Raw genomic sequence first — 26,245 nt, forward strand, 5'->3', positions numbered from 1 at the left:
CAAATGAATGGTTTCTTAAAACATTTGGGCCGCATCAGCCTCAGGGGACGTCAACCTCTTCTTTCTCACCATTTATTCTCTTTTTGTTTGTCCATCTTGCTCCACTCCACTACTTATCCATGTCATGTCACCACTTAACAGAGATGGGGAAAGGGGCTGGCCCCGGGTAAAGTTGGAGATAACGGGACCGAAAGTAATTGGCTGGGAGAGAGAGGCTGACGCATGTAATACCCAACCGCAGTGGGCCGGCGTCCCACTCGCCTGGGCCAGTCAGCCACACGGCACTTGGTTATTTTTATCTAAGCGGGGGCTGGGGTTACTTAAACACGTACATTTTGCATTGCATCAGGCCCAATTGTCAAGCGGCCCACCGGGAAAATTCCCGGTGCTCCAGATGGCCAGTCCGATATGGCTGACATGAAAGAGCTAAAGATTATCAAAGAGAAAGATTCAAGAAAATAAATTGGCTAGACTTTTGTTGGAAAGAAGGACTATCGGAGAAGAAAACAGATTGTTTAATGGCCATACTCTCTGACTCTGGCCCTTTAGTTCTTTCATCATTTCCTTGTGGGCACACTTACACCACACTGTCCAACTTTGTCCTTTCGTCCCTCCTCCCTTCTTAAATTTCTCTAAGTCTTGTCATCCCAAGCAAAGGAAGATGGCCCATTAAAGATATCCCTTGTCTCTCCCAGTGTGCCCAATCGGACTTGATTTAGCCAGCATGGGATCAAAAACCCTTGTCCTTTTTCACTCAGTGTAACACGCAACAAGGTTCACAGAGCAAGGAAATCTAGGAATTAACCGGACCGGCCTAGAGAGTCCCTTGAACTGATTCTAGACTATCTCCAACTACTCGCCCTGTCTTCACCCTCGTTTCTTTCTTTGCCTCATTTCATGCTTTTTTTTTTTTTTTTTCTTCAATTCCACTTTCATGGTGGGTCCTTAAAAAGGTTTAGATAGAAAACTTGATCCTGTAAAGAAATGAATAGACTGGGATGATTTCTTCCCCCCCTGCTTGTGCATTGAGGGTTTCATGTAAAAGCGAAAGGGATTACAGAAACAGACTTCATTTTCTCTTTTAAAGAATCTCTGTGTTTCTGTCAGTGACCAACTATAGCATAACTAAATGACCATGGACATATATCATATATGACATATATTATATCATTGCAGACCCATCACACTTTGGACTGAACTTATTTCAACCTCTCCCATCAGGTAGGTGATAACTGTCATTTTCTTTTAGTTCATACACTTGAACGAATCTTCAACTCCTTTCATCACTTTCACTCCAACTGACACTTTAAGTTCACTCAGCGCTAACACTTACGTTGACACTTCTTCACAACTTCTCCCCTGTGGTAGGCGCTACAGAGCGCTGCATGCCACGACAACCACTTTATTTTAACACAGCATCACACTAATCAACAGTTAATGGGTAATAACCTTCTAATACTTTATCATCCTGTAGTTCTACGTAACATTGTACATGTATTCAGTCCACCAATGTATGTGCATTAAGCCACCTCTACATGTAGACTAACATATCATCCATACAATACTTATTCCAGCATTCTTTGCACTGCCATACACTCTCTTCATAGCTACAAGTGGTGCAAGCTTGATTTGACATATTGACAATACAAGAAGAAGAGGAAGAAGAGGAATAATAACGTCTATGTGTCAGCCCTGTGAATGCCTGCTTAACCTGTCAAAAGAGCCAGTCCACTGATGACAGGCAGAGGGAGCTGAATAAGAAAAGATCAGAATATAAAGATTTATCAAATGTAAAAGCTGAATTTCTGTATCAGAGGACAGGCAAACCTATGAGAATGCTGAGAGGCCTGAGCAGACTACTGGCTTTGAGTGGTAGGAAGGCTCAAAGTGCCATTGAGAATGAAAATACTGCTATTTGTGCAGTTCAATCGACTTCTCTTTAGCCACGGGCTCTTTCCACAGGGATCAAAGAATAGCCCTACTCGCTTTGCTAATACAAAACAAATAAAGACCCCCGCTCCAGCTATACATCCTTATCAATCCTCCACTCAGATTTTAAATTACAAGTGCTATCGGTACATCAGGTGAACAGTGACGGTGTCACTAAGACACATTGCAAGACTAACGCGAACAAACAGGAGGGGTTGTGACAGTGGTATAAGATATAAGATACAGTGGCACGTCGTAAGTGGGTAAGTGCGTGTGTGGAACTGTGTAGAGAAGAAAAAGGCGAGGAGGAGAGCGAAGAAATAGAAAAGCTATATGAGAGAGAGATTTTGTGTGGGGCGGGGGGGGGGTTGTAGTAGGGTTAGGACCCCTTGGAGGGTGCTGGCCTGTCGGGGGGAGCAAGTTGTGAGCAAGTTGTTTTTTGTTTACGCCTGTAAATTCATTCATAAAGTCATTAATTATCTTGGAAGGTTCAAGGCGGTTATACATTTATGTTGATTTTTGATTTTGATTACGGGTTTCAGTTGTAGGAAATGAAGAAACTGGTTTATCCCAACTCAGTGCTCCTGTACAAGGTCTTTGAAGTCCCGGCTCAGATTATTGTGGAAAAGATGGTGAAGGTGTGTGATACCTGACACTGTTGGTTCCAACCCAGCAATCATTAACTCTTTGACCAGTAATATTTACATCTGGACCATCGATCATAATTATTATTGTTGTTATCAGTATTATTGTTGTTTCTGTTATTAGTTTCTTTTTTTTTTTTAATTCCCGTATTCCATCCGACTGGAGTTTCTGTGATCTAAACTCAATAATACAACCAACAGATTTAATTAAATGTTAACCTTGCAAACAGCCTTGCAGAACAGTGTAATGAGGTCTTCTCTGGATTAACTAAAACAGGTTTTCAAGTTAAACGGCAAGGCCTTGTCAAAAGGCAACACCTTAACTCACTCCTGTTGCGTAAGGAAGTAGCAAAGAGAAACATGTTTTCCACCTCTTGCTGTACTTGTAACACAAGACAGCGTTATAACATGATTCTGTGTCCGAGTTGTGCAGGTCTGGAGCACATTACATTATGTGCTTTTAATTCCGTTCAAGATGAGGTGCCCAGAAGGAGGCTGGGAGGCATACGTTACCATTGAACCCGACCCTTTCACGGCTTGTAAGAGTTAGTAAGGACACGCAGTGTGTCCTCCGAGGATGGCATGTAGCAGGTAAAGAATGAACCGGGCTCGCATGGAAGAAAATAGGTCATGCATGGGGTATAAAACAATGGGCCCCTGGGCGTGGACATGTAAAAAGCCCTGAGCCCTCTGCCCCCCCCCCCCCCCCCCCCCCCCCCCCCCCCCCCCCCCCGGCCTGTGTCTGGTAGGCCTGCTCAGCAATCCATCCACGCATGTGATGCAAGGATGCAAGGAAGGCTTTAGACTGATCTCAAAGTGGAATAATTGATGTTTCTCATTGTAAACTACCTCCTGTCCATTTAGAATGAGTTCCATTGAGTTTTTAGGCAACAACATGGTGCACAGTGTGATGTCTTGGTCCCATAGGTGACACTAGGTAAGAGAAAATCAATGCAGACCCATCACACTTTGGACTGAACTTATTTCAGAAACCTCTCCCATCAGGTAGGTGATAATTGTCATTTTCTTTTAGTTCATACACTTGAACGAATCTTCAACTCCTTTCATCACTTTCACTCCAACTGACACTTTAAGTTCACTCAGCGCTAACACTTACGTTGACACTTCTTCACAACTTCTCCCCTCTGGTAGGCGCTACAGAGCGCCGCATGCCCACGACAACCACTTTATTTTAACACAGCATCACACTAATCAACAGTTAATGGGTAATAACCCTCTAACACATTATCATCCTGTAGTTCTATGTAACATTGTACATGTATTCAGTCCACCAATGTATGTGCATTAAACCACCTCTACATGTAGAGTAACATATCATCCATACAATACTTATTCCAACATTCTTTGCACTACCATACACTCTCTTCATAGCTACAAGTGGTGCAAACCTGACTTGTATATACAGTTTGATGGCCAGCCCTTGCCTGTATATAATAACTATACATTTGTGTTCGCAAATACATATGTATAGACACAGTGGGGTCCAAAAGTCTGAGACCACATTGAAAAATATTTTCACGTAAACCTGGAAATGTTTGAGGATTCTGAAAGTTATGACATGTAAAAGGAAGAAGAAACATTAAGGATTCCTCACCATTTCTAACTCAGCAATCACATTTAAGCAAATTTGTGTCATTGACCAACTTAACTCCTTTGTACAAAAAGTCAGATGTCTTTGAGTTGTGATCCTTCCATTGAAGCAAGCGTTCAGATGACACAGCTGGCAGCCAGTGTTCACCTGTTCTAAATGTGGCTGTGCCTCAAGTTTCCAGCAGATCATTGCTTACTAAGTAGCACTGTGGTAGTGGGAAACATGGCATCCGAACTAAGTGAAAGTGTCAGATGTCAAATTGTTATTCTGAGAAAAGAGGGGCTTTCTCCGCGTCAAATCATGGCTAGACTAAAGGTTTCTAAGGGGGCAGTGTATGGAACTCTGAAACGCTTTGCAGAAACGGGATCAGTTGTATCAAAAGCACGATCAGGTAGACCGAAAGTGACCACACCATCAGAAGATCAATACGTCAAGCTTAGTTCCCTGATAGATGGAAAAGCAACTTCATCACAGATACAGAACTTGCTAAATAAAGAACGCCAGACTCAAATCAGCAAAAGTTCTGTCAAAAGAAGGCTGTCTTGTAGTGGTCTCAGAGGACGAGCAGCCTCTCTCTAAACCACTTCTCAGGAGGGGAAACAAGGCCCAACTCTTGTGGTGGGCTAATAAATACCAGTTTACTAAGTTGGACACCTGCGCCGAATTGACTACATACACCCTGACCAAGGAGAAGTACCACTCCATTCTTCAGAGACATGCTATACCGTCTGGTTTGCATCTTTGCGGAGGGGGATTCATACTGCGGCAGGATAATGACCCCAGACACACCTCAAAGCTCTGCAAGAACTACTTGAAGACCAAAGAAGACCAAGGAGTCCTGACTGTCATGGACTTTCCTCCACAGTCACCTGACCTCAACCCCTTTGAACATTTATGGGAGACTCAGAAAGCCAAGCATCCTGTGACATCACAAGAAGCCCTTTGGAACGTGGTCAAATCCTGCCGGGATAACATGGGTCATCAGGTTTTGCACAAACTTGTGGAGTCCGTGCCAGCTCGAGCTCATGCTGTCATTAAAGCAAAAGGGGGACATGCTGAAAAAAATAGTATTACATTCAAAACAAATGCAAAATAGAAGTATCTCGACGAGTGAAATTAGTCCAGTCAAATTTCTTGCATGTGTCAAAATACCAATAAGGTTGTTTCTGATTCTTATTCTAAAAGATGTTACATAATTGTGATGGCCACGGCCACGCATGGTAATAAGATCCCATTTCACTCTCTCGCCTAAGTAGTTTTGTAAACCTACGCAGGTCATTTCATTTGCAGTCAGCAACACTTTATCAATTAACCTCACAATTTGTTTGATTTGTAACCCGTTAGATTAATCATTCGTTTCTTTGTCTTTGAGTTACCGTGGTTGTTGGGGGAGGTTCCTTCCTGGTCCAGCAAAAGGTGTGGCTGAGGGCTCTTAAATCCTGGAGCCAGCTCATTGGGCCAAACCATGTGCTGGTTTATGATAGGGGGAGGTGTGGGTTTAGGTAGTTTTGCTTTGTATTTAGTTGTAGTTGGTGTCCATCTTGTTTACCCCGTGTGTGTTATCTAGGTTTGGCCGAGCCACTATATATGTTCCCTTGTGTGTCATTGTGGCAGGTCAGTTTGTTCTGCTGACACCTTGTCTAGTTGTTGTTATACTGGGTACAGTTATGTTGCGTTGACCTCTTTTATTAGCCTCATTATCATCTCGGTTTATAATGTTTTTGCTTTTTTTTTTTTTGTGTGTGAATAAAAACCCAGTTTTTCAACTCCTGTTTCCTCGTTGCCTCACTGCTTGGTCCCTGACAACATTATAATCAGATTCAGTGGCACTCATACAAACACGACCAGAAGTCAAAAAGCTGTCAATTATTTCTGTCTTTATTACCAAAAAATACAATGGCAAAGTAGTGACATAATAAAGCCTATGATGTTCTAAAAATAAATAAACATAAAGCACATAAGTCACACTGCTGTCTGAAACAATTCCGCATTCAACCTCCAATACAAAATTGAATATGAGCAACAAAAAAAAAATACACTGATCCGGACAGACGTGTTCAGTCTTCTCCACCTCCTTTGGTTTAAAATGCACGCAGCTCATTTTGCTGTGTGCGGCTTCAAACCGCCAGTTCCCTCAAATAAACCGGGAGTAAATAAGATTAGAGCCAAAATTCAATTTAAAACTTGATTTTTTTTGTCTCAATTTGTTTCTTTTTTTGTTATTTTTTTTACAAGATCTTTTAAAAATAGATTTTATCTTTTTAAAAAACGTCAGTTTTAAGGTTCTGCAGTATTCATCTACAATATGTACACTCTGAAAATACAGTACCAAGTGTTTGAGCTCATTACTAGGTCAAATAGCTAGTAGTAGTAATATAGCAGACTGCTTAATAAAAACGAAAATATATAACATACTGAGGTGTTCAGATGAATGTGGAATACCCATCATTAACAACACAATAATCAAGATTTTTTTGCTTCCACTTCAATACCACAGACCGTCTCTTTTGTACATGAATCAAAATGTGGATCTATTGCTGGAGCATTTACATATTTGACGTTTTGGCAGAGAGGTCAAACATTCTACAACACAAATAATACCTTGAACCAAAAGGCACAACAAACTAATACAAAAGACAATTCTTTGCTTTCATATATGGCACACGTGTGTGGTTCTGTAGTTAGTGGTGTGAATTCAAACCGACTGGGGGGAAAGTAACCGTGGTGAACGGGGAAGATCCGTATGCTCTGAAAGTGGTGAACAGACACTTGCCCGTGTTGACACACTTTTGCAATTTGTGGCACCAAATGGGATACATCACTGCCTGCAAAGTCCCACTTGACCTATATGCATTTTAAAAAAAACTAGGGGAATGACACAAGATGCATTTCCCAGCGGTTAGCTGAACAGTTACTCCAATTTGAATTATTTATATTTTTGTCTTCACTTGTTAGCGATTAAGCTAAAAAATCTGTAATGATTTTGCTATCATAAGCTATTTATAAAAGGCCATGGTACACTGCAGTGCTTGGTTTGCTGTGTGAAGTTATTCTGTTACTCCCAATTAACACGTCATTTTTACTACCAATAGTATTTTAGATTCGACGACCAGACAACAGAAGTGACAAAGAAAATAAAATTCAGGTTTAAAAAAAAAACAAAACAAAAAACAAATATAAAAAAACAGTGCCTGGTGGCGTTTTCTTGATAACAAACAGCAGCTATGTTCACATTGAGGGTTTCTCACCAAAACTCGCAGCGCTGATCCTTGAGCTGTCCAACACGCGTCTTGAGTGCATTCCCTTCCTCATTAGCAAAGCCGACTTTTGAAATCCTGCATCGCTAACATCCACGATAGCAATGCTAGCTTGCGGCCTGCTTCTTCGCCGTCTTTGCTGGCACGTCACCGGCGGATGGCGCACATCCTGACCAGCTGGGGACCCGCTCTCAGAAAAACAGCTCTTTAGCGCCACTTGGGGTCAAAAACTCCACAGCGACCCTTTAACCAGAATTCACAAATTGAATAATTACGAGCAGTCAGATTAATAGAAGATCCCCCATATGACAGTAAGGAGAGGGCTGTGGGGGGGGTGGGGGGGTGGGGTTCAGTCTGTAATTCTCCCTGCTCATTTCCATGCATGCCGAGTTAATCAGGCGGGAGGGTCACTGAAGTCCCACTTTTATTTAATCTTTTTTTTTTTTTTTTTACTTCAGACATCACCATCTTCCTCGATTCGGCCACGTTGGAATTGTAAATTAAAAGCCAGACAATAATTACCTGCTCTGATAATGAGAATTCCAGGCCAGGTAACAGGTCTTTGAGATAGAGATTTAATTTTGTCGTATCCACCGCGCTACTCACAAGCGGTTATGTCAGGCGGAGAAGGAAGGGGGGGGGGGGGGGGGGGGTGGGTCGGGGCATGAATTATGGATATTCCATTTTATCTTAATTTCCCCAGCCCCTGTCTGTGTGGATGTAAGAAAGGGATATGGCATACTGATGAACTCATGTGACAAAGTGTGTTCTGCACGCCAGGACTGCATGATACATTAGATGGGCTGACGTACGTTAAATTTTCTGTTCATTTCAAATGTTTTAATGCGATCTTGATGGGTTTTTCAGGAAAGGTTGCCGCAGAAACGGGAATGCTCTCCCGTAAAGCGCTTCAGCAATCAACACGACAGCATTAGCCATTTTTTTTTTTTTCCGCTATTGTGTCATCCCGAATGAATGGCTCGATTTGACATGAATTAACATTAAATAGTGAAACACGCTCATCCTTTCCCTTCCATCCAGGTGTTTTCTGCACAGTCGGCATCATTTGAGACATTAGGGTTCAACTGTTCTCCCTTGAGAAAAGCGCTCTGCTGCCTATGGAAAAATTAATTATGATATAATTATTTCAGGCATGTTTGTTAGTTGGGACAGCACTCGTTTCAAGTTGCGTTTGAAACTAGACAGGTTGTATTTTTAAAAAACACTGACAAAACAGAGTGAGGGTCATTATAAAAATGTTATTATATACAACATAAATTGCATGGGTTATAAAAAAAACAAAAATAAACGGACCATACCTTCAATGGCAACTCTTAAAAGTGAGCCTAACACCACGTGCAAGGTGTGTGTGTGTGTGTGTGATTCAATACAACATGTCCCTGCTTTCAAACATCTAGGCACCGTTCAATTAAAATAAAAGCCCTACCTACGCTAACTTCCCTTTTCATCATTCCTTTTGTCAACATGCACAAAACCAAATACCTCCGCCGCCCGGAGACTACAATCAAATCAATCCAAGACCCATTTCTGCTTTGCTCTGGTCAATTTCCACTCCTCCCTCGAGAACTATTACTTTCTCCCCTAAAGACGCTACTTTATAAATGATCCAACAAGTAAACTTACAGTCACTCATATAAAAAAAAGAAAAAAAAAAGAAAAAAGCAGAACAGAATAAACACTTGCCTCTTTAAAAATTGGCATACTGGAAACTAACATGCATAAAATAAACTGATAAATATTTAATCATGTTCAAGCTGTGATACATGTCTTTAGGCATCGGTGAGTTTGCACATGTACCTCCTTAGCTATAGGCTAGAGCCTCGACTGTGTCGGATTAAATACATTAAATATTACAGTAGCAATAAAAGAGCTGCCTTATGGTCAATATATGAATTCAATTCAAAATATGTGAAATTTCTTTTTTTTTCTCCATTTCTGGTGAGGGATTGTGTGGTTTTGTGAGGTATGAACTTGTCCCTGTTTAGTGAAAAAAATAAAAATAAAAATAAAAATCTAACTTGGGTTAGAGCTCAGGCTTGTCCCTTGAAATCAAAAATCACTTCCCTACAGACACACTTTGTGTCTCTTTAATGTCAAATTATTTGACGCAAATATTAACGGCTTATAACGTTTTTGTTTTTGTGTGTTTTTTTTTTACATTTCTTTCAAAGGACATGCCATGTGAAAAAAACATTTCATCAATTTTCTCCGCACCTGTTCGAGGTGTCTGCGTTGGACAGTAGTTTGTTATCGCAGCCTTTGACACCACAACCGACCTGACCACGGAGCGCTCTGAGAAATATCAATTATGGTACAGTAGACGTGAAATGGTTACAGCTCGACATCCACCACAATCACTTTGAGGTAAAGAAACATACTGAAATACTTTTTGTGGGCAGCAGATCGCTGTAAGACCGCGGGGTCAGTGTTAATATAAAGAGAGGGCGGGAAGGCCAGGTCTCACTCTGCCATTTGGAGGCCTGGTTGGGTTTCGGGTTGCTGCTGCTCCTTGTTGAGGATGATGCTGATGATGTCCCCCTCGTGCTCCTTCATGTGCTCCATCAGCCGCTCTTTACTGGTGGACTCGAAGCCGCAGATACAGCAGCAGAACAAGAGCACACAGTATTCCATGCCAGGGGCCGGGCCTGTACGTGGCTGGCCCTGGGGGCGAGGCTGGAGCTGTGCAGGGTCCTTCCCCTGGGGGCTCAGGGATTCACCTGGCCACTGCGAAGGGTCTGTGGTGAGCGTGGGCAGGCCCCCTGAGCTGTCCGCAGCCAGGCCAGCTGCTGCTGCTGCTGCTGCTGCTGCTGCTGCTGTTGTTGTTGTCGTCGTTGATGTGGGTGTTGGCGGTGGTTCCACTAGGCCCTTTGCTTTGTCCTGTGAAGGCTGGGCCCCCGCAGGGCGCTCTGCCACGGACTCCAGCACCGCAGACAACTTCTGAGGAGCTCTGGGGCAAAAACAGAGGATGGAATCACCAAGAAGAATACAGTGGGTGAGAGAGAAAGACTAAATGATGCCCATAATATATTATCCCTATGATGCAGTGTATATTTGTAAGACGGCTGGAAGTTATTGATGTCACGCTGTTAAATATGTACAAAATGAAATATGTCCCTTAACGCAACAAAAGCCTTGTTGCTATATGCACAAGTTTACATACACTATTCAAAATGGTCAGAATTTGGGAATGTTGTGGGTGGGTCTCACAGGCTATAAACATCTGGACACTACAGGGCAACAAGGCAACAACAGGCTATAAACATCTGGACACTACAGGGCAACAACAGGCTATAAACATCTGGACACTACAGGGCAACAACAGGCTATAAACATCTGGACACTATGGGGCAACAAGGCAACAACAGGCTATAAACATCTGGACACTAGAGGGCAACAACAGGCTATAAACATCTGGACACTATGGGGCAACAACAGGTCATAAACATCTGGATACTGGTGTTTACCGGCTGCTCTGGGAGATGGCCTCGTTAATGGCTTTGTTAACTTGCTCGTAGTTGTAGTTCTGGTCTCCAGCGTGCTTCCACATGTGGGATTTGAGTGACGGGGGATGGCTGCACACATAGCCGCACAGAGAGCACCTGGAAGAGGGAATAGGAGCAAAAGCAACAGAGTGAAAACGAATGTAATAAGCGTAATGAGGTTCCGCTAATCCTTCTCCCACTTTCTATCAAAAGGAATCATCCTGACTCAAGACTCCACAGGGGGACACTGAGCTTGAGAGACAGAGACAGAGAGTGGAGAGGGGAAATGGGATTTGCAGCACACTGGTGAATTCATTTGTCAAAAATGAAAAGAGTTACGGGTCGTGTCTTTATGAACTATTCAAATGCTTGAAGTTGCAAATATCATTTAGGATAACGGACTCAAGCACACTTTCCCCATGACGGATGATCTTGTGAGAACAGGCTAATCATAAAACAACCCATGTAGTTGGAAGACGGTGAAAGGGAAATCAAGTTCTCAACCTGCCAGTGCTGATATGCATATTTAAAATATTGCTCAAGGCTGGTGTGTGACGCTGCGACAGTGTTTTCCAAATGTGGAAAACTTGATCACATGGAGAAAAATCCTGGCAATTGACTTTTGCCCAACAGGAATTTCATCATTATTTATGACATAGACCAACTGTATCTCTGAACTAGTGAGCCGTTTTTTCCCCCACCAGAGAACATACATAAACACATTAGATTCAGTAAAGCATACCATATGACTATAGGTTTATTCATTTTGTAAAAAGCCAGTGTCAATACAGACCAGGCCGGCACTAAGAGGTCACAAGCGTAGGCTGTACAAAAGAAGTGGATGTAGCCACCATGAAGTCACCCATTGGTTTGTGGACTACATTTTGAAGCCTCAAGTTTGGCATTTTGGCCGTAGCCATCTTGGCATTTTTGCCGTAGCCATCTTGGCATTTTTGGAACCACAAGAGACCATATTTGGACGAGAGGGTGGAGCTGGGGATCTGAGAATGAGAATAATATGCACACCTACCTATACCGGCAACCTGACTGCACCTGGCTCCTGGCTACGTCACACAAAGTCGCTGCTACCAAAGTTAGCTTGTAAATGAATAGCCGACTCCTGAAGTGTCTTTTTTTCTATGCACTCCGACTAGTTGCCACCTGCCAGCCATTAGAAAGAATGCCGGTTTAAGGCACTTCAACATCGGCTTCACATTTCAGACCCGGAGGTTGGTGCTTGGTCACTTTTTTTTCCTTGGTCTGGACCAAATGAACCGAGTTACAGATACGAAAGTGACCTAACGGGCAGGATCTCTCATCCTCTTGCTGCTTCCATATTGACGGTCCTTTTCAACATTCTTTTTCTTTAAAGAAAAAGAACGGTATTGTCTGTGCCACTTCTCCTGTACAGAAACATTGGGCCTTCCAGCCTTGCAGATACTGATGACAGCACAATACAGCACAAGCATTCAGTGAAGGCGTAATCAGCAATCAGAGCCTCGCTCAGGGCTGCGGATATTTAACATTTTAAGGAGGAGTATTCACTTTCTCCACCCACCAACCTTGCAATCAGAAGCCCATTTCTCAAGACTCCAGACTATTGAAAGTGCACACATGTGGTCACGCACAGGTTCAGACCCACATAGGGTCAAGGTGACCCCAGCTCGCTTTGGCCAGGTACAGCTCTTCACTCTCACCTCTGGGGAGGTCCGGAGGTCATTCCTATCCTCCCCCTCTCTGTCGCGGATGCGTGTTCCATATTGCTCACCTGTACTGCTCCAGTAGCTGCACGGCCTGGTGCTCCTGAGGGTGCCTCCTCATGTGGCTCTTTAAACTGTTCATGTTGGTGGTGGCAAAATCGCAGCTACAACACCTGGCAGATAGAGGAGAGAGGAGGGACGGAGAGATGAGAGAAAATGGAGATGGAGCAGCTGGTTTAACAAGCTGCCTTTTGAGGTCATCGTGTTGCTTCTTTACACTTGTAGCCTGAAGGGAGATAAGGGATTTACAGCCAAACAGAGAGGAAATTGCCACTTTAAGAAAAACAATAAATCACAATGTTTTCTACTTTGTTGCACTTTGGATGTTGCGGTTGGAAGATGAAACTGGCTTTTTAGTTGCTTAGAGGCAAATACTGTACGATATCTGCAGACAGAGGCTAAACTCAACTCATGGCCGTTTGCACTGCATTAAAATGAAGTAAAAGACAAAACAAAGAGTTGCACTTTATAATGTGAGGTTTACTGGGGCTAAAACATTAAGAAGCCAGATTTGACCAACCGAAGACGAGAAGAAATTATGTACTAAAACTTTTTACGAAACGTTGAGTCTTACAGGACATTGTTTCCATAGAGAGTAATCCTTTGGATTCACTTTATCTCGACTAAATGGGATTGCGCATTACTTTGGACTGCAAATAAAAAAAAACATGTGTTTTGGCTCAAGGTTCTTATTTTAGATTCTACCACAATTATGCAGTAGGTAAGATGATAGAATTCTAAATCTCAGTATGCCAACAACATTGTCCTGTAGGTAATTTGAAATACAAGGATAAAACTCTGCTACTATATATGACAAATCCATTTGTTTAATTATTGTGCTGTCTGTGGCTTGTGTTGTGATGGCTGGGAAATAAAGTGGCCTTGCCTGAAGGAAAACTTTTAGGCACTGCTTACAGCTTTGGACATTTGCAGAGGGCAGCAGCAGACATGGAAGTGTATTTGGCTGTATTTTGGTCAAAATAGACCACAGAGTACGCACTTTGTTTCTTACAGTGCTTTATGGTTACCGTTATGTTTACTCTTGAAGAAGATATGTCTTTAGGTGCGGTAGGGGGTCCAATATCGAGGGCGTGTCTCCTACAGACAGCAACTGTTCTCCATCTACAGCTAAATGTTAAAAGTAGGTGCCAAATGTTGGTGATGTTGCAACTAGCACATAAAAAAAAAAAAAAAGGTGGGTACGCTGTTTGGCTACTAGTTAGTAAGCTTACACTGTCTGAAACAGGAACTATATCTTTCTACATCAAAATTCATTTCTTCTTTCACTGCAAATAGATTCAATACGCAACATCATTACCTTTCCAACTGGGTATTGTGAGAACTTCTTGTGAGGTTTATGATCTTTACCACCCACGCGATGTTTGAAAGTTCGCCTCACGGACCAAGAAAAGAATGGCTTCTGGCATAACTACAGCACAGTGAGCACTTTAAATGGAAATGTTTTGGTGTTTGAGTTCAGTAGTGGGGAGGAATGAATACCAATGGTGCTTCAGTCCCTGTAACATAATCGCAATGGGCATTTCTGCACTCTTTGTCAATCACTTTGCTGTTAATAATAGATGAAGGACTGGATAAATAGGAGCATTAGTCCAGTTTGTGCATTGCCTTCACGTCCTATTGATATGCTATCAACATTTGAGGTGCTAACAGAGACAATCATTATTACCATAACATGTTGCTGATTGGGGCCCTTTACTCCAATTCCACTGATTATGTATTGCAACTCCTTATACAGCATTGCGTAGGTGTTTTAGCAGGGGACTCTGTACTGCTACATGCTTCACAGGAACAGTGCACGCAAACATCGATAAAAGCGCTGTCATAGACGAGAGGCGCTGTACATGTGGCAAAATGTTTTACAGCTTGTGAACACAGCGCGGTCTGCAAACACTTTTGGAGACATTGTTTTGTCATGTGGGCTCTGTACTCCAGCGCGTTCGATCTGAAATGAAACGACGACTGCGAGGGTGAAGTGCTTTCAGCTTTAAGTTGTGGGGGGGTTTACATCTAGACTGGGCATGGAACAGTAACCCTGTCGTCATCCTTCTGCACTGCGCTTTGTTTCATTTCAGACCCAATGTGCTGGAGTACAGAGCCGAAACAACTGAAAATGTGCTGTGGCCCTAACACCTGCAGACCACACTGTATTTCTCATAGATCTGACGTTCCATTCAGGATGTAAATGTTTCTTTTAGCATTACTGCATTGTAGATGTGTAGGCCTACATTACAATATAAACAGACTCCAATGTCAGGTTTGATAGAACTACACACTTCATGTGCAGAGGCAAAAAGAGGATCTGTAAAGTACAATGGCATCTGTCCTTGTGGGGGAAAAAAAAAAAAAAAAACGAGGACGAGGGCACAACAAGTTGCAGACACAATAAAAAAAAAAAGTACATATAACTTGAGAGAGTGTCTTTCTACAGCCATTTTCTTTGATGCCAAGGTTTGAATGTGCTTGTTGTTAGAATATCTATATCTAGATCGTATTTCCTAACTCTATTTAGTCCTCATACCATTGGCTAACATGGCGGTTGGCCATTCTGGCTAGAAACAGCAATTAAATGCCGTGTGACCTGTCCCAGAGTGGAAGAAATTCCCGTTATGTGTGTATGTGTGTATTTCTATGTTCACTTGACCTCAGATCACAGGCGACAGCATACTGTTAAGAAAGCTGACGGAAACACCCGTATGTGTTCACACCTCGCGGCAGCTTTTTTCTTTTTTTCTTTTTGTTCACACAAAGGAGGAGTGCTAATGCTGAGTGTGTGTGTAGGAGTGTGTTTGTGTGTGTGTGTGTGTGTGTGTGTGGGGGGGGGGGGGGGGACTGTGCCCACACAGTGGCCCAGCATTACTGGGCATGTACTGCCATCTAATGGACCTTTTTAAAAAGTGCAGCTCATGCACATCTTCAAAAAGCTAGGCTCATTGTCTGGCAACAATGTGGTTTGGTTCACTCTGCCTGCAATAGGAAGTGAAAACTGAAAATGCAATGATATAATATATTTTAATATGTAGGAAGAAAATTTAGTTTGCAAATCTCTGAAACTGATAGTTAATCTTATATTTTAAAGCCCTGGTAAAGCAGGATAAGTCTGTAAAGCTGATATCCAATTTCCAACAGATAAGAAATATCTATAAATAAATATAAAACCGGTCTCCAAAAGGTTTGGTGTCTACTAATGAATACTTCATGTCATTATAGCTAAATGTCACATGTAATTTCTCTAACTACAATTAACATATTCAAACAACAGAAACAGTGTGATAGCTAAATCAAACAAATGGAGTAACCAGATTCTAAACTTGACATTTTGTTTGCTGTAGAGCCAAACAACAAAAATCCACAACTTTTGGAGTAGGAAGAATAGAACAACAGCAATGTCAAGGACTAAACAACAAGATGTGCCATCCATTGAAACTACTGCCATGGCAGATGTGATTGTGACCATGAATACTGTAATAAGAATATTACCCCACCAAATGAGTGGCATTTGCAAACCGTCTCATGTGACACCTAGAACATTTTTACTATGATTACTATGAAGCAGATTTTCATTTCATAATGGTTGAAAGGCACCAGTTTGAAAATGATTGAAACAAGTAGCCTACATAGGCAGTTTCCACAAATGTACTCAATCATTTATGAAGCATGTGCACTTGATAAATTATGTATTTGTGTTCATGTCCATTTTACATGGTTACTCAATAATTTACATTGTTTCATTCTCCTGCACCCCACCAGAATCTGATTACAAACAGCCGTGCAGAGATGACTCAAATTTAGGGTTGATTTCTTCAGGTTACTTAAATACACAGATTCTTTAAGAGCTATAAAAAAAGGAGACAGTAGAAGTTCCGAAAAGGGAAATGTACAAACCATTCCAGGAGTCATCATCTAGCTGGCATAAATTGAGTTTTGAATGTCAATCTTTGAGAAAAGGCTTTTCACACTGCATATTCTCAGGGGCTAAGAATAACCCTGGACTAACTTGCGCAACTGTGCATTTTTGGGGGATAAACCCACAAACTCAGGGTGCCCTAGGCTAAAGTCGAGGGTCAGCCCACTTGGAATGTTACAGGACTGTGCCAGCGTGTAATCTCTTTTAGCCTGGGGCTAACATCTCCCTTAGCCTGGGGCTAACATCTCCCTTAGCCTGGGGCTAACAGCTTCCTTAGCCTGGGGCTAACATCGCCCTTGGCCTGGGGCGAAGTACAGTTTGAAAAGCCTATTATTTGTTAATACTTAATGATACAGGACACTCAAAATCGGGCTACTGGCTCTTGTTGTTTCTTTAACAAAAAGTTATTATCACATATATATTATCACAGCAGCAGCACAGCAGTACCACACACGTTTGCATTCAGCTAAGTTGGACTATGTGGACTGTTTGTCCACTGTTAGGTGCAACATTTATGACAGTGTTAGTCAGTCTGTCCCATTTTGCTGCAATAAAAATGATTGAGGTGAGATGAACAGACTGAAAACTGATGTTGACAACATTTTCCTTTGGCGACATAATGCTGTTGAAAAAAGGTAATAAATCGCAATATCTTGCAATATTCAGCATATCGCAAGACTATCGTATGGTGATAATATCGCACTGTGTGGCCTCTGGTGATTCCCACCTCTCGTTTTCAGATCTGGTTGTTGAGGGCTCGTCCCAGTCTAATATACAGTTCAAGGCTGTGAGATTCCTCTGTCACCTTTACACTCTGTGCCATTATTATATTTTGGATTGCCATAGTAACACGAGGCTCTGTTGTTTCTGCGGTAGTCACTGATTTTATTTACTTCTAAATGAAATGCTCATATGATCCTGGCGCCTGGAGAAAAATACTTATTTGATGTTTTCTGTAACGCCAGATGCTTTGCACAGTACATCACATGTATTCCAACATATAGATATGGACGAAACACAATCTAACTCTATAATCCTGTAACTAGCTTTCGTTATTAAAACAAATTCAAAAAATGCTAATGAACTACGCCAGTTGCTCTGAGCAACCTTTAAACCTTTAAAAAGGCCAAAAAAGGCGCTTTACAGCCAATATGGTGTCATTACGGTAATTTCACTCGCGCCTCTCAGTCAAAATAAGCAAAAAAGTCCAGGCAGACATTTACCTGGCTGTAAAGAGCAACATCTCAGCTTTCAGAAACCGATAGTGCAAACCGTGACGTAATTATGGTGATCCACAGTGCGCTTGCGCAAACGTGTCTCCTACGACACACTCAGTGTTAAAGGGTTAAATCGCGAGTTCAGTCATTTCAGGGCCTGGTGACACTTAATTACTCCTTGGTGTATTTCGACAACATTTTTTAACAACTCACCGATATGGCTTGTCAGAGTTATGGATCCGCCGGTGGTTCCTCACCCCAACATATGTAGAGCTGGTGTAATCACACACGTCGCACTTATACATCTTCTGTATACCACATTCTGGAATGGAGGACAAATGAAAGAGGTGAGGACCACCTTCTGAAAATGCTGGGTAAAAACTCAAACAGTATGTGGCAGCAGGGGAATAGCGGCATGGAGGGAGGATGACGAGTGTCCATCTGAACACATAATGAGGCCATAAAAAAAACATGTCTTACCTTCGTCTGTGACCTGTTCTGCTTCGTCTATCATGGCCACGGTTTCGGTGACTGGTGTGAGGGCTGCCACGTCACTGCTGAAGCTATGGTGCTCCCTTTCATGATTTCTTAACTGACTCTAAGTACGGAAACAAACAAATAACAATATATGCAGTTGACGTTCAAAAGAGCTTTTCAAATGTACTTTTTACCGACTTAGGCCCTGCGAGCAAAACAAAAAGGAGCCAAATCTGATGCAAGTAAATGGAGCTGCTCATTTTATACGAGGTAAATAGAAAATGGTTCGCCAGTTTATTTAAAAAAAAAAAAAGGGTCATTTGAGATGACAAGTCAGACTCAACCAACTATCGGAACTACAGACATTTAACTCACTAATGCCACCGCTGGAGCAGATATCAAACCGGTGGGCCAGCCTTTGACCTTCACATATCGGAACTTTCTTAGCCTCTACCCCTAATCTGTTGGATAATATGATGCACTTGATGAATGATGAACTCTGCTGCACGTCAGCGCCGGAGTCCCGTGATAGCAGTGGAATCAATAGCTTTCTCCTTTCGCCTGTGTCATCAAACCAAGGTAAACCTTCACTGCGGCGCTGCACCAGGCCCTTCCAACTTTCACCTGTCTTTAACACTTCACACAGGTAATTTAACTCTTTAGGCCTTAACTCATCTTCACTGTTTGGGTTGACAGGAAAGACGACTCATAGTAAATATAATAGTGTATAATGGTGTTGGCTGCATCACAAAAAGAAATGCAAAGACAAAGAATTTGCCAATATACTATGGAGATAGGTTCTGCGCAGATATTTGTCTTCAAAATATTACATAAAATACCTTTTATGTGACCTTTGCTGTCATCCAATCAAAAAAAATTTTTTTTTGCCTCTTCTGTCAGACTGTGTGGCAAGCTGACAGTAACAAACATAGCCTGTGTGCGTGTGAAAGGGCTGAAAGTTATAATGATTATTTCATTAGTGAATCAACCGCCGATCTCTCAATTCGTCGTTTTGCCCATAAAATGTCAGAAAATAGTGAAAAATGCCCATAGTCTTTTCCAAGAACCTGATGTAACACACTCAAACTGCTTCTTTTATTCCACCACAAGCCCAAAACTCCTTATTCAGGTCCTCACATTGAAGAAGGTGCCATTTTAACTTGGAAAATAACCTAAACAATTAATAGTTTATCAAAACAGTTGCCAAGTAATTTCCTGTCCCCTGACTAATCGGCTCATTGACTAATTGCTTCGGCTCTAATATGGAAATATATATTGTGATATCACTGTGGATTATGACATAATGCATTATTACGTTTTTAAAGAAAATTGATTTGGATGGAAACTGTTCACGGATGAAATAACAAGAGGCCTAAATGCCTGATTTTGGCTAATCCAGCCTGAGGAAACAAAGCGGTGGACTGCCAGGGTTATATTTACAGGGAAATCCATGAACTCCGATATCTGCTGTAGGTTCAACTTCTCTGCTCGTTCATTCTCAAAGAATAATAACCAGTCCACTCAGCGTCTCCGTTCCCACTATAACCAGTCCACTCAGCGTCTCTGTTCCCACTATAACCGGTTCACTCAGCCTCTCTGTCTGAATGAGGCTCTGCGTGTCAGGGATTATCGTCACAAACAGCAGCAACCTTGCTGAAGGTGAAAGTCAAGGAAGAAATGACCGCTCCAGGATCCACCGCGAGCACTTTAGCATTCACCCAGACCCAGCATGCACCTGTTGGTCATGCAACACTGTGGGTGTGTTTGATTAAGGGCTGGGCCATTAAACAAATTTGGCTTTGGAAAACAAGATTGTCGGGCGCTGCATTCCGTTTCGCAATGATGTTCTCCTTTTGTCTCGGGCTATAAATCCAGCGCAAATCTATAACTAGAACATTAAAAAGGAACAAAAAAAAAAAACAGAGAAAAGTGAAGCTCCCTCGACTTCAAGTTCAAGGAAATCCACTGTTAAAAGCTCAGTCAATGCATGATGTTTCCAAAGTCAATGAGTAATAATCGTGACCTCAATATTGAACAAAACAATTGTGATTTTTGCCCTAATTGCGCATAATTGATGATTAATTAAGGTAGATGCAACCTTTTTTTTTTTTTTTTTTTAAACTATGCCAAGGTACAGTAATGCTAACCTTAACCCATAATGACGTCATCCTCAATTGTATTAAATTGTTGTGCATGTTTTGTACTCTTCACTAACTGCTTCTTCATGTGACTTTTGCTCTTACTCTGCTTCTTGAAATGCTTGTAATAAAAAGTACATAAGTAAAAGTAAAATTACTGTTTCTTAAAAATACTCAAAAAAGTGGATGAACACAAAGAAAATTACTTTGTTATAGTAATGAGTGTACATTACATTTTATACTTCCACTACTAAAAACAACAGGATTAAAATGCTGCATGTGAGCGTTGACGACGCCTCCTCACCTTGTAGTGGAAGGCGTCTGGGCACAGCTTGCACTGGTACATCCTGGTCTTGCAGTGGTGGATCATATGGTTCTCCAGGTCCTTGCTGTCCGAGGCAATGTGCTCACAGATGGGACACTGGTACGGCTGCCTCTGCCTGTGCACCCGTAGGTGCTGTTTGATGTAGCCCTTATTGCCGCTGCTGTAGCGACACAGGCGGCACTGGTACGGCCTCTCACTGCCGGGGATGTAGTCCACCAGACCGCCGTCAGGAGAGGCAACCAAGCCCTCCATTCCTGGGAGGCTACACATGTAACTCCCGGCTCCGTTCCCCGTGACCACGCCGGCCACGGCTCCGTTTTGGAACTGCGCGTTGTCCTGAAGCTCTTTTAAGATATCCTCATCTGACGCGTTCTGGTCAGAGCGCTCCCTGAGTCTTTCAATGACGGTGAGCAGCGACAGGCTGATGCCGGCTTTAGTGGAAGGGCCCTCCTCGTCTCCCTCCCCGAGGCCCAGGGACCCCAAATCTTCCTCTGTGTCCTTGCTATGAAGCTCCAAGTCCAATAGAGCTGCTGCTGTGGCTACGTCAGAAGCCCTCTGTCCAGCTGTAGTCACCTCTACGAGTTTCTGGCCCGTGTTTGGGCTCTGTGCTGTAATGGTCTTCAGAGTTACTTTGGTGCTGGAGGTGGATAGCTCGGGGGTCCTCATAGGCATAGCCACCAGAGCCTCGGCAGCCAGAGAGTGCAGGCGGAGAGACTCAGAATGCGTCCTCTTGCGACCAGCTGGGGGAATGTTTTCATCCCGTGGAGGGTCGCCACTTACGGCGACAGAGGATTTAGTATCAGCTCCTAGCGGCTGGCTGTCAGCTGTGCTACCCGCACTGCAGCCAGGGACCACCTCACCCTTCGCAGCTCCCACATGGTCAGGCTCCTCCTCCTCTGCATCCAGTAAGCTCTCGTCCCCGTCCGCGTCTGGGCTTAGGAGAAGTGGGTTCGTCGCCATGACTGAATCCTCAGCTGAAGGCAGGCGCTCCACGATCACGTTGATGTGGCCGGCGCTGTTGGGACTGCTGTTGATAATCTTCTGAGCCGATGACAGTAAGCTGTCCATGATAGACGCGCTATCGTGGTGGCCATCGATCTCCACCTCAGACGCCGCCTCCGTCTTCACCTGCACCTCCACCATGGGCTCCTCAGAGGCCAGGTCTTTGATAGGGTACACACTTTCCTCCTCTTCCTCGGCTGTTTCAGGACTTTCATTGAGATTCGAAACCGGATGATTCACGTCCTGGTTGTTCTCAACAGCCAATGGAGCAGCAAACAGCTGGAGCTTGAAGCCAGTGGGCAGCTTCTGCAGACTTTTATCTTGAGGAACTGGAGAAAGAACGACTATTTCCTCTCTGGTTGCGGGCGTGTTAGCTGTAGCCTGGGCCTCTCTTCTTGTGGGAGCCCCATCTTCATCCTCGAAGATGGGGTACGAGCAGTCGACCAGGCCAGCGTGCTTCCAGGCATGGGTCTTGAGCATTCGCTGCTGGCTGCACACATAGCTGCAGATCAGGCAGCGGTACAATCCATACTCTTCATAGCTATACCATTTCTTCTTCTGTGGTAGCTCCTTGGAACCGTCCACCTCAGTTCCTCTGCTGCCACTACTCCCAGTCCAGTCCCCGTCCTGCTGTCTAAAAACCTCTTCCTTGCTGTCGCTGCAAGCCTCAGACAGAGTGGAATTCTTCTTCAGGTTGCCACCGTTGTCGAAGTGCAGCCTGACATGTTCCTCCAGCTGCCCCTGGTCTCTGGAGGTGAAGCGGCACTCGGAGCACATGAGGATGAGGTCAGTGTGCTGCTCATTGTGCTGCTTCAGGTGCTCTTTCAGCAGGGGCAGTGTTTGGGAGAGATATGGGCACAGGCTGCACTGGTAGCACGTCACAGTCCGCTTGTGGTCGGTGCTGCCGGGCTTGCCGGGCACCTCTGTTACCGCGGGGGTGATGTTGTTGTTGTTACTGTCACCCGACACAGGTGAGGTAAGAGCGCCATCAGCCGTGCTGCCATCTAATCTCACTTCCTCTACGCTCCCCTGCTCCCTACTGTTCCTCTTAACCTTCTTATAGGGAGAGCCTCCTCTGCTCCCTCTCGTCCCCTCCTCACCTCCACCTCCCCCTGCAAAAGAGGCCTGTTGGAGAGCTCTTTTCTGGCCCACCAAGGTGCAGCGGCGCTGTGGCCGCTTCTCCACTATTTTGCTGAGCTTCTCAATGACCTGGATGAGGGAATCCGCAGCTTGTTTCTGCTGAAACCTCTGGGAGGTGTCCTCCTCTGCCTCTTGCTGGGTCTGGGCTTGAGAGAGAGATCCCAGCGCCGACGGAGTGGAGGAGGAAGAGGAGGCTGTGGAGGAGTGTGTGATGAGTACAGCTACATTGCTGATCTCCTCCATGACCTGGCAGACAGCGAGAGAACACATACATTTGAGTAAGCTGGTTGGTGCAACATGGAACACTCAATTTAGAACAGATGTGATCCCTTACCACTAATATGGATACAGATATTTTTAAATACAATGTCTAAATGCCCCTCCCTGTAAAACAGCATTTAAACTATCATGAGACACTTGACCTCACATACAAACAACTAGAAGGTATTTTAATGTAGGATAGTATGACTGACATTAAAGAATATATAGAAAACAGTGAGAAATGTCCATCACAGTTTGCCAGAGGCCACAGTGACTTTAGTCCAGTCCAAAATACAAAGTTATAAAAATGTACAAAGATATAAAAATGAAATTGGAGGATGTTTAGCACATCTGCTTGATAAATGACTTCAACAGCTATGATTGGCGAATCAGTTGTCAATACGTGTTTTGTCCACTTATTGATTAAACTGAATAGTCAATTCAGTATTAATAATATTAGATATATTGTCGATATCATGTAGCTCAAGAAGCTAGTTAAAAAGTTTGTGATTCAGGGATTTGTGTTGATGTACGGCATTTTACAGTTGCTTTGGCTCAACTTTCAAAACAAAGTTCTGATTTGCAAACTCAAAAAGTCCCAATGCTGTCAATCAGTAAGTCATTTTCATCTTAACAGAGTTGGCAGTGGAAAAAAAAAAGTATTTAAAATGATGTAGAGTAAAAATTACTTTTGAAAACATTGATGTTATTTGTTGAATATGCTGAAAATAAAAAAATAAAAAATCATGTAGTCTAGAGCCTTACATTTTGTCTTGTATGAACAAAGGATTTACTGATGTTTCTGTTCTATATCTACCACCATGTACCCTGCTGTACATTGCAACATTTTGACAGCAATCAAAAGGAAAGGAATTGCCCGTATTTTGTCTCTCCTCTGCTGCCATACATTTGAAATACGTGGCAGTGCTGGTGGAGTTATTGGCCTAGCGCGTGTGACGCCGTACTGCTCACCAAGGTAAGGATGCTGAAATAAGGAGAACAGCTTGCAAACACATGTTGCATGCTCTATGTCAGTAAGAATTTTGCACGTCCGTCTGGCTCTTCACATTGCAAGTTTCGCGCAGTGAAACTGAGCAGAAGCAACTGAAAAAAATACAGCGAGTCGAGTGCCAAACAGTGACCACTGGTTCTATCTTCCAATTTCCGAATGGGTATGTGGTCTCCCTAGAGAAGGCACAACTATTTACATTTGTTTAAAGGGGGGGAAAAAAGAAGAAGAAGACAATTGACCACACTGACACTTTGTCCCACAGTATTTACAAAGTGTCAGTGTGGAAAAGGGAAGTGGCCCACAATGATGAGTGTGATTCAGGAAAAGCCCTGCCACTGCTTGCACTTGCACCATGTGCGTCTGTTTACAAACCAAGCTGGAGGGAAATGGTCACAACTCATAGGGCTGAATTCCTTTCATCACTTTCCAGACCACAATTCGCCTTCCTCTTTCTCCCACTTCTACTTCTGCATGGCTAGATCAGAACAGCAGGACGCACAACTGGCTCTCATCCAGCTTAATTCTGAATTGTGTGGAGTGGAGCTACTCGCCTAATGTCATCACCACTGCAGCCAGGAATAATTCAAGCAATGATGGACTTCTCTTAGAAATGTGTTACCCAAAACAATGCAACATAAAACAACTCCTGGTGGAAGAACTGACAAGCTAGGCCTCCTGTAGTGCATTTGACACATTCTTACAAAGTCCAATGTGACTGTGGCCGGTTCTCTGTGAGCACCTGCTATGTCGGGATCTAAAAATATTTCATCCCCTTTCAGTCCCCTTTCAGGATGAAGTGGAACACAGCCTCCCAAGTCCCTCTGAAACACCGAATAAGCACTTGGCCAAATGCACTGGCTAATGTTAGCCGACACGCTGGAGCTGCTGCGACACCAAACAGACTTCCACACGGCGAAAGCACGACATTTGAGTAAGAGGCAGCACAGTTAGCTTCTCGGCTTGCTGCCTGCTACTCAAACACACAGACAGACAGGCAGGCAGGCAGGCAGACAGACAGACAGGCAGGCAGGCAGACAGACAGGCAGGCAGGCAGGCAGGCAGGCAGGCACACGAGTCTCACACAGTGCTAGCAGTCACACACGAATGTAGCTACAAGGGCATTTTAATGATCTTCTCGGTAAATGAGTGACGAGGAAGCGCGCGGCTGTGTTTTAATGAACGCATACTCACGGACGCGGGAAGGCTCGACGCTCTTTGTCCTCAGCACATAAAAACTGCTTTGTTTTATTCGTTAGCCATAAAGAAAAAGTGGCCTCCCTCTCTCCCACATTGCAAAATGGCGAGGATGGAATATCAATCACGTGACTTGGACTTTGGGTCAGGTGACGCGGACCGAGGATTGGCAGATTGCCCGATGCTGCCTTCAAGTGCTGCTCGACTTTTTTTTTTTTTTCGAAACTACTGTTGGCGTTTTCGGGGGGTTTGAGTGAAACTGTATGAATTAAAAATGTACTTTTATGCTTTAAATGATTGAACACAATTTTAAAATCATTCCGACAACTGTGTTAGCTGACAAAACACACTTACTGCTATTAAACACTGATTGTTTTGGGATCATAAATCTCCACCTAGATCACAGAAGAGAGGAGCGAGAGGAGACAGATCAGGTCCACTTTACAATTTAAATTGAATCCAGCACAACGACACCTCTCTCTCTCTCTCTGACACCTAACACTGTCTCAACACAAAACAAAAACTATTACTCGCGGGGATCTCACACTAGGCCGCTGCACATGATGGTATGGCCCAGCCTCCACACGGCAGATGTGCGTTTCAGCGGAGGCCTGCAGCTTTTTCTACAGCTGAGCACTGCCCCCCAGCGTTCACTTCATGTTTGTGCGCCTCAACTCGCACGGACGGTGGTGACGTTCTGCAGCACACCGTGGGGCTGTGCAAGTGAATCCTTCCACAAGCAAACCCGCTAACCATCAACATCAGAGAGTCTCAGGGGAGTTTTATGATCTAGCTAGAAGCCTTTCAACTCAACATAAGGAAATGATTGTGTCCATTGAATTCTACAAT

The 26,245-nt window shown here is 43.4% G+C and overlaps 1 protein-coding gene across 1 annotated transcript; it reads right to left on the minus strand.

Annotated features, from left to right (window-relative positions):
* Positions 1-9,923: 9,923 nt before the first annotated feature.
* Positions 9,924-25,483, minus strand: znf507 (zinc finger protein 507). Its single transcript, XM_070909646.1, has 7 exons — positions 25,394-25,483; positions 20,767-23,175; positions 18,328-18,445; positions 18,061-18,169; positions 12,714-12,818; positions 10,928-11,062; positions 9,924-10,410 (listed from the first exon to the last, which is right to left on the minus strand). Exons 2-7 carry the CDS (start codon positions 23,170-23,172, stop codon positions 9,924-9,926), a joined length of 3,360 nt encoding a protein of 1,119 aa, XP_070765747.1. The 5' UTR covers positions 23,173-23,175; positions 25,394-25,483.
* Positions 25,484-26,245: the final 762 nt, after the last annotated feature.

This window comes from Enoplosus armatus, chromosome 1 (assembly GCF_043641665.1).
Source record: "Enoplosus armatus isolate fEnoArm2 chromosome 1, fEnoArm2.hap1, whole genome shotgun sequence".
Taxonomy (NCBI): domain Eukaryota; kingdom Metazoa; phylum Chordata; class Actinopteri; order Centrarchiformes; family Enoplosidae; genus Enoplosus; species Enoplosus armatus.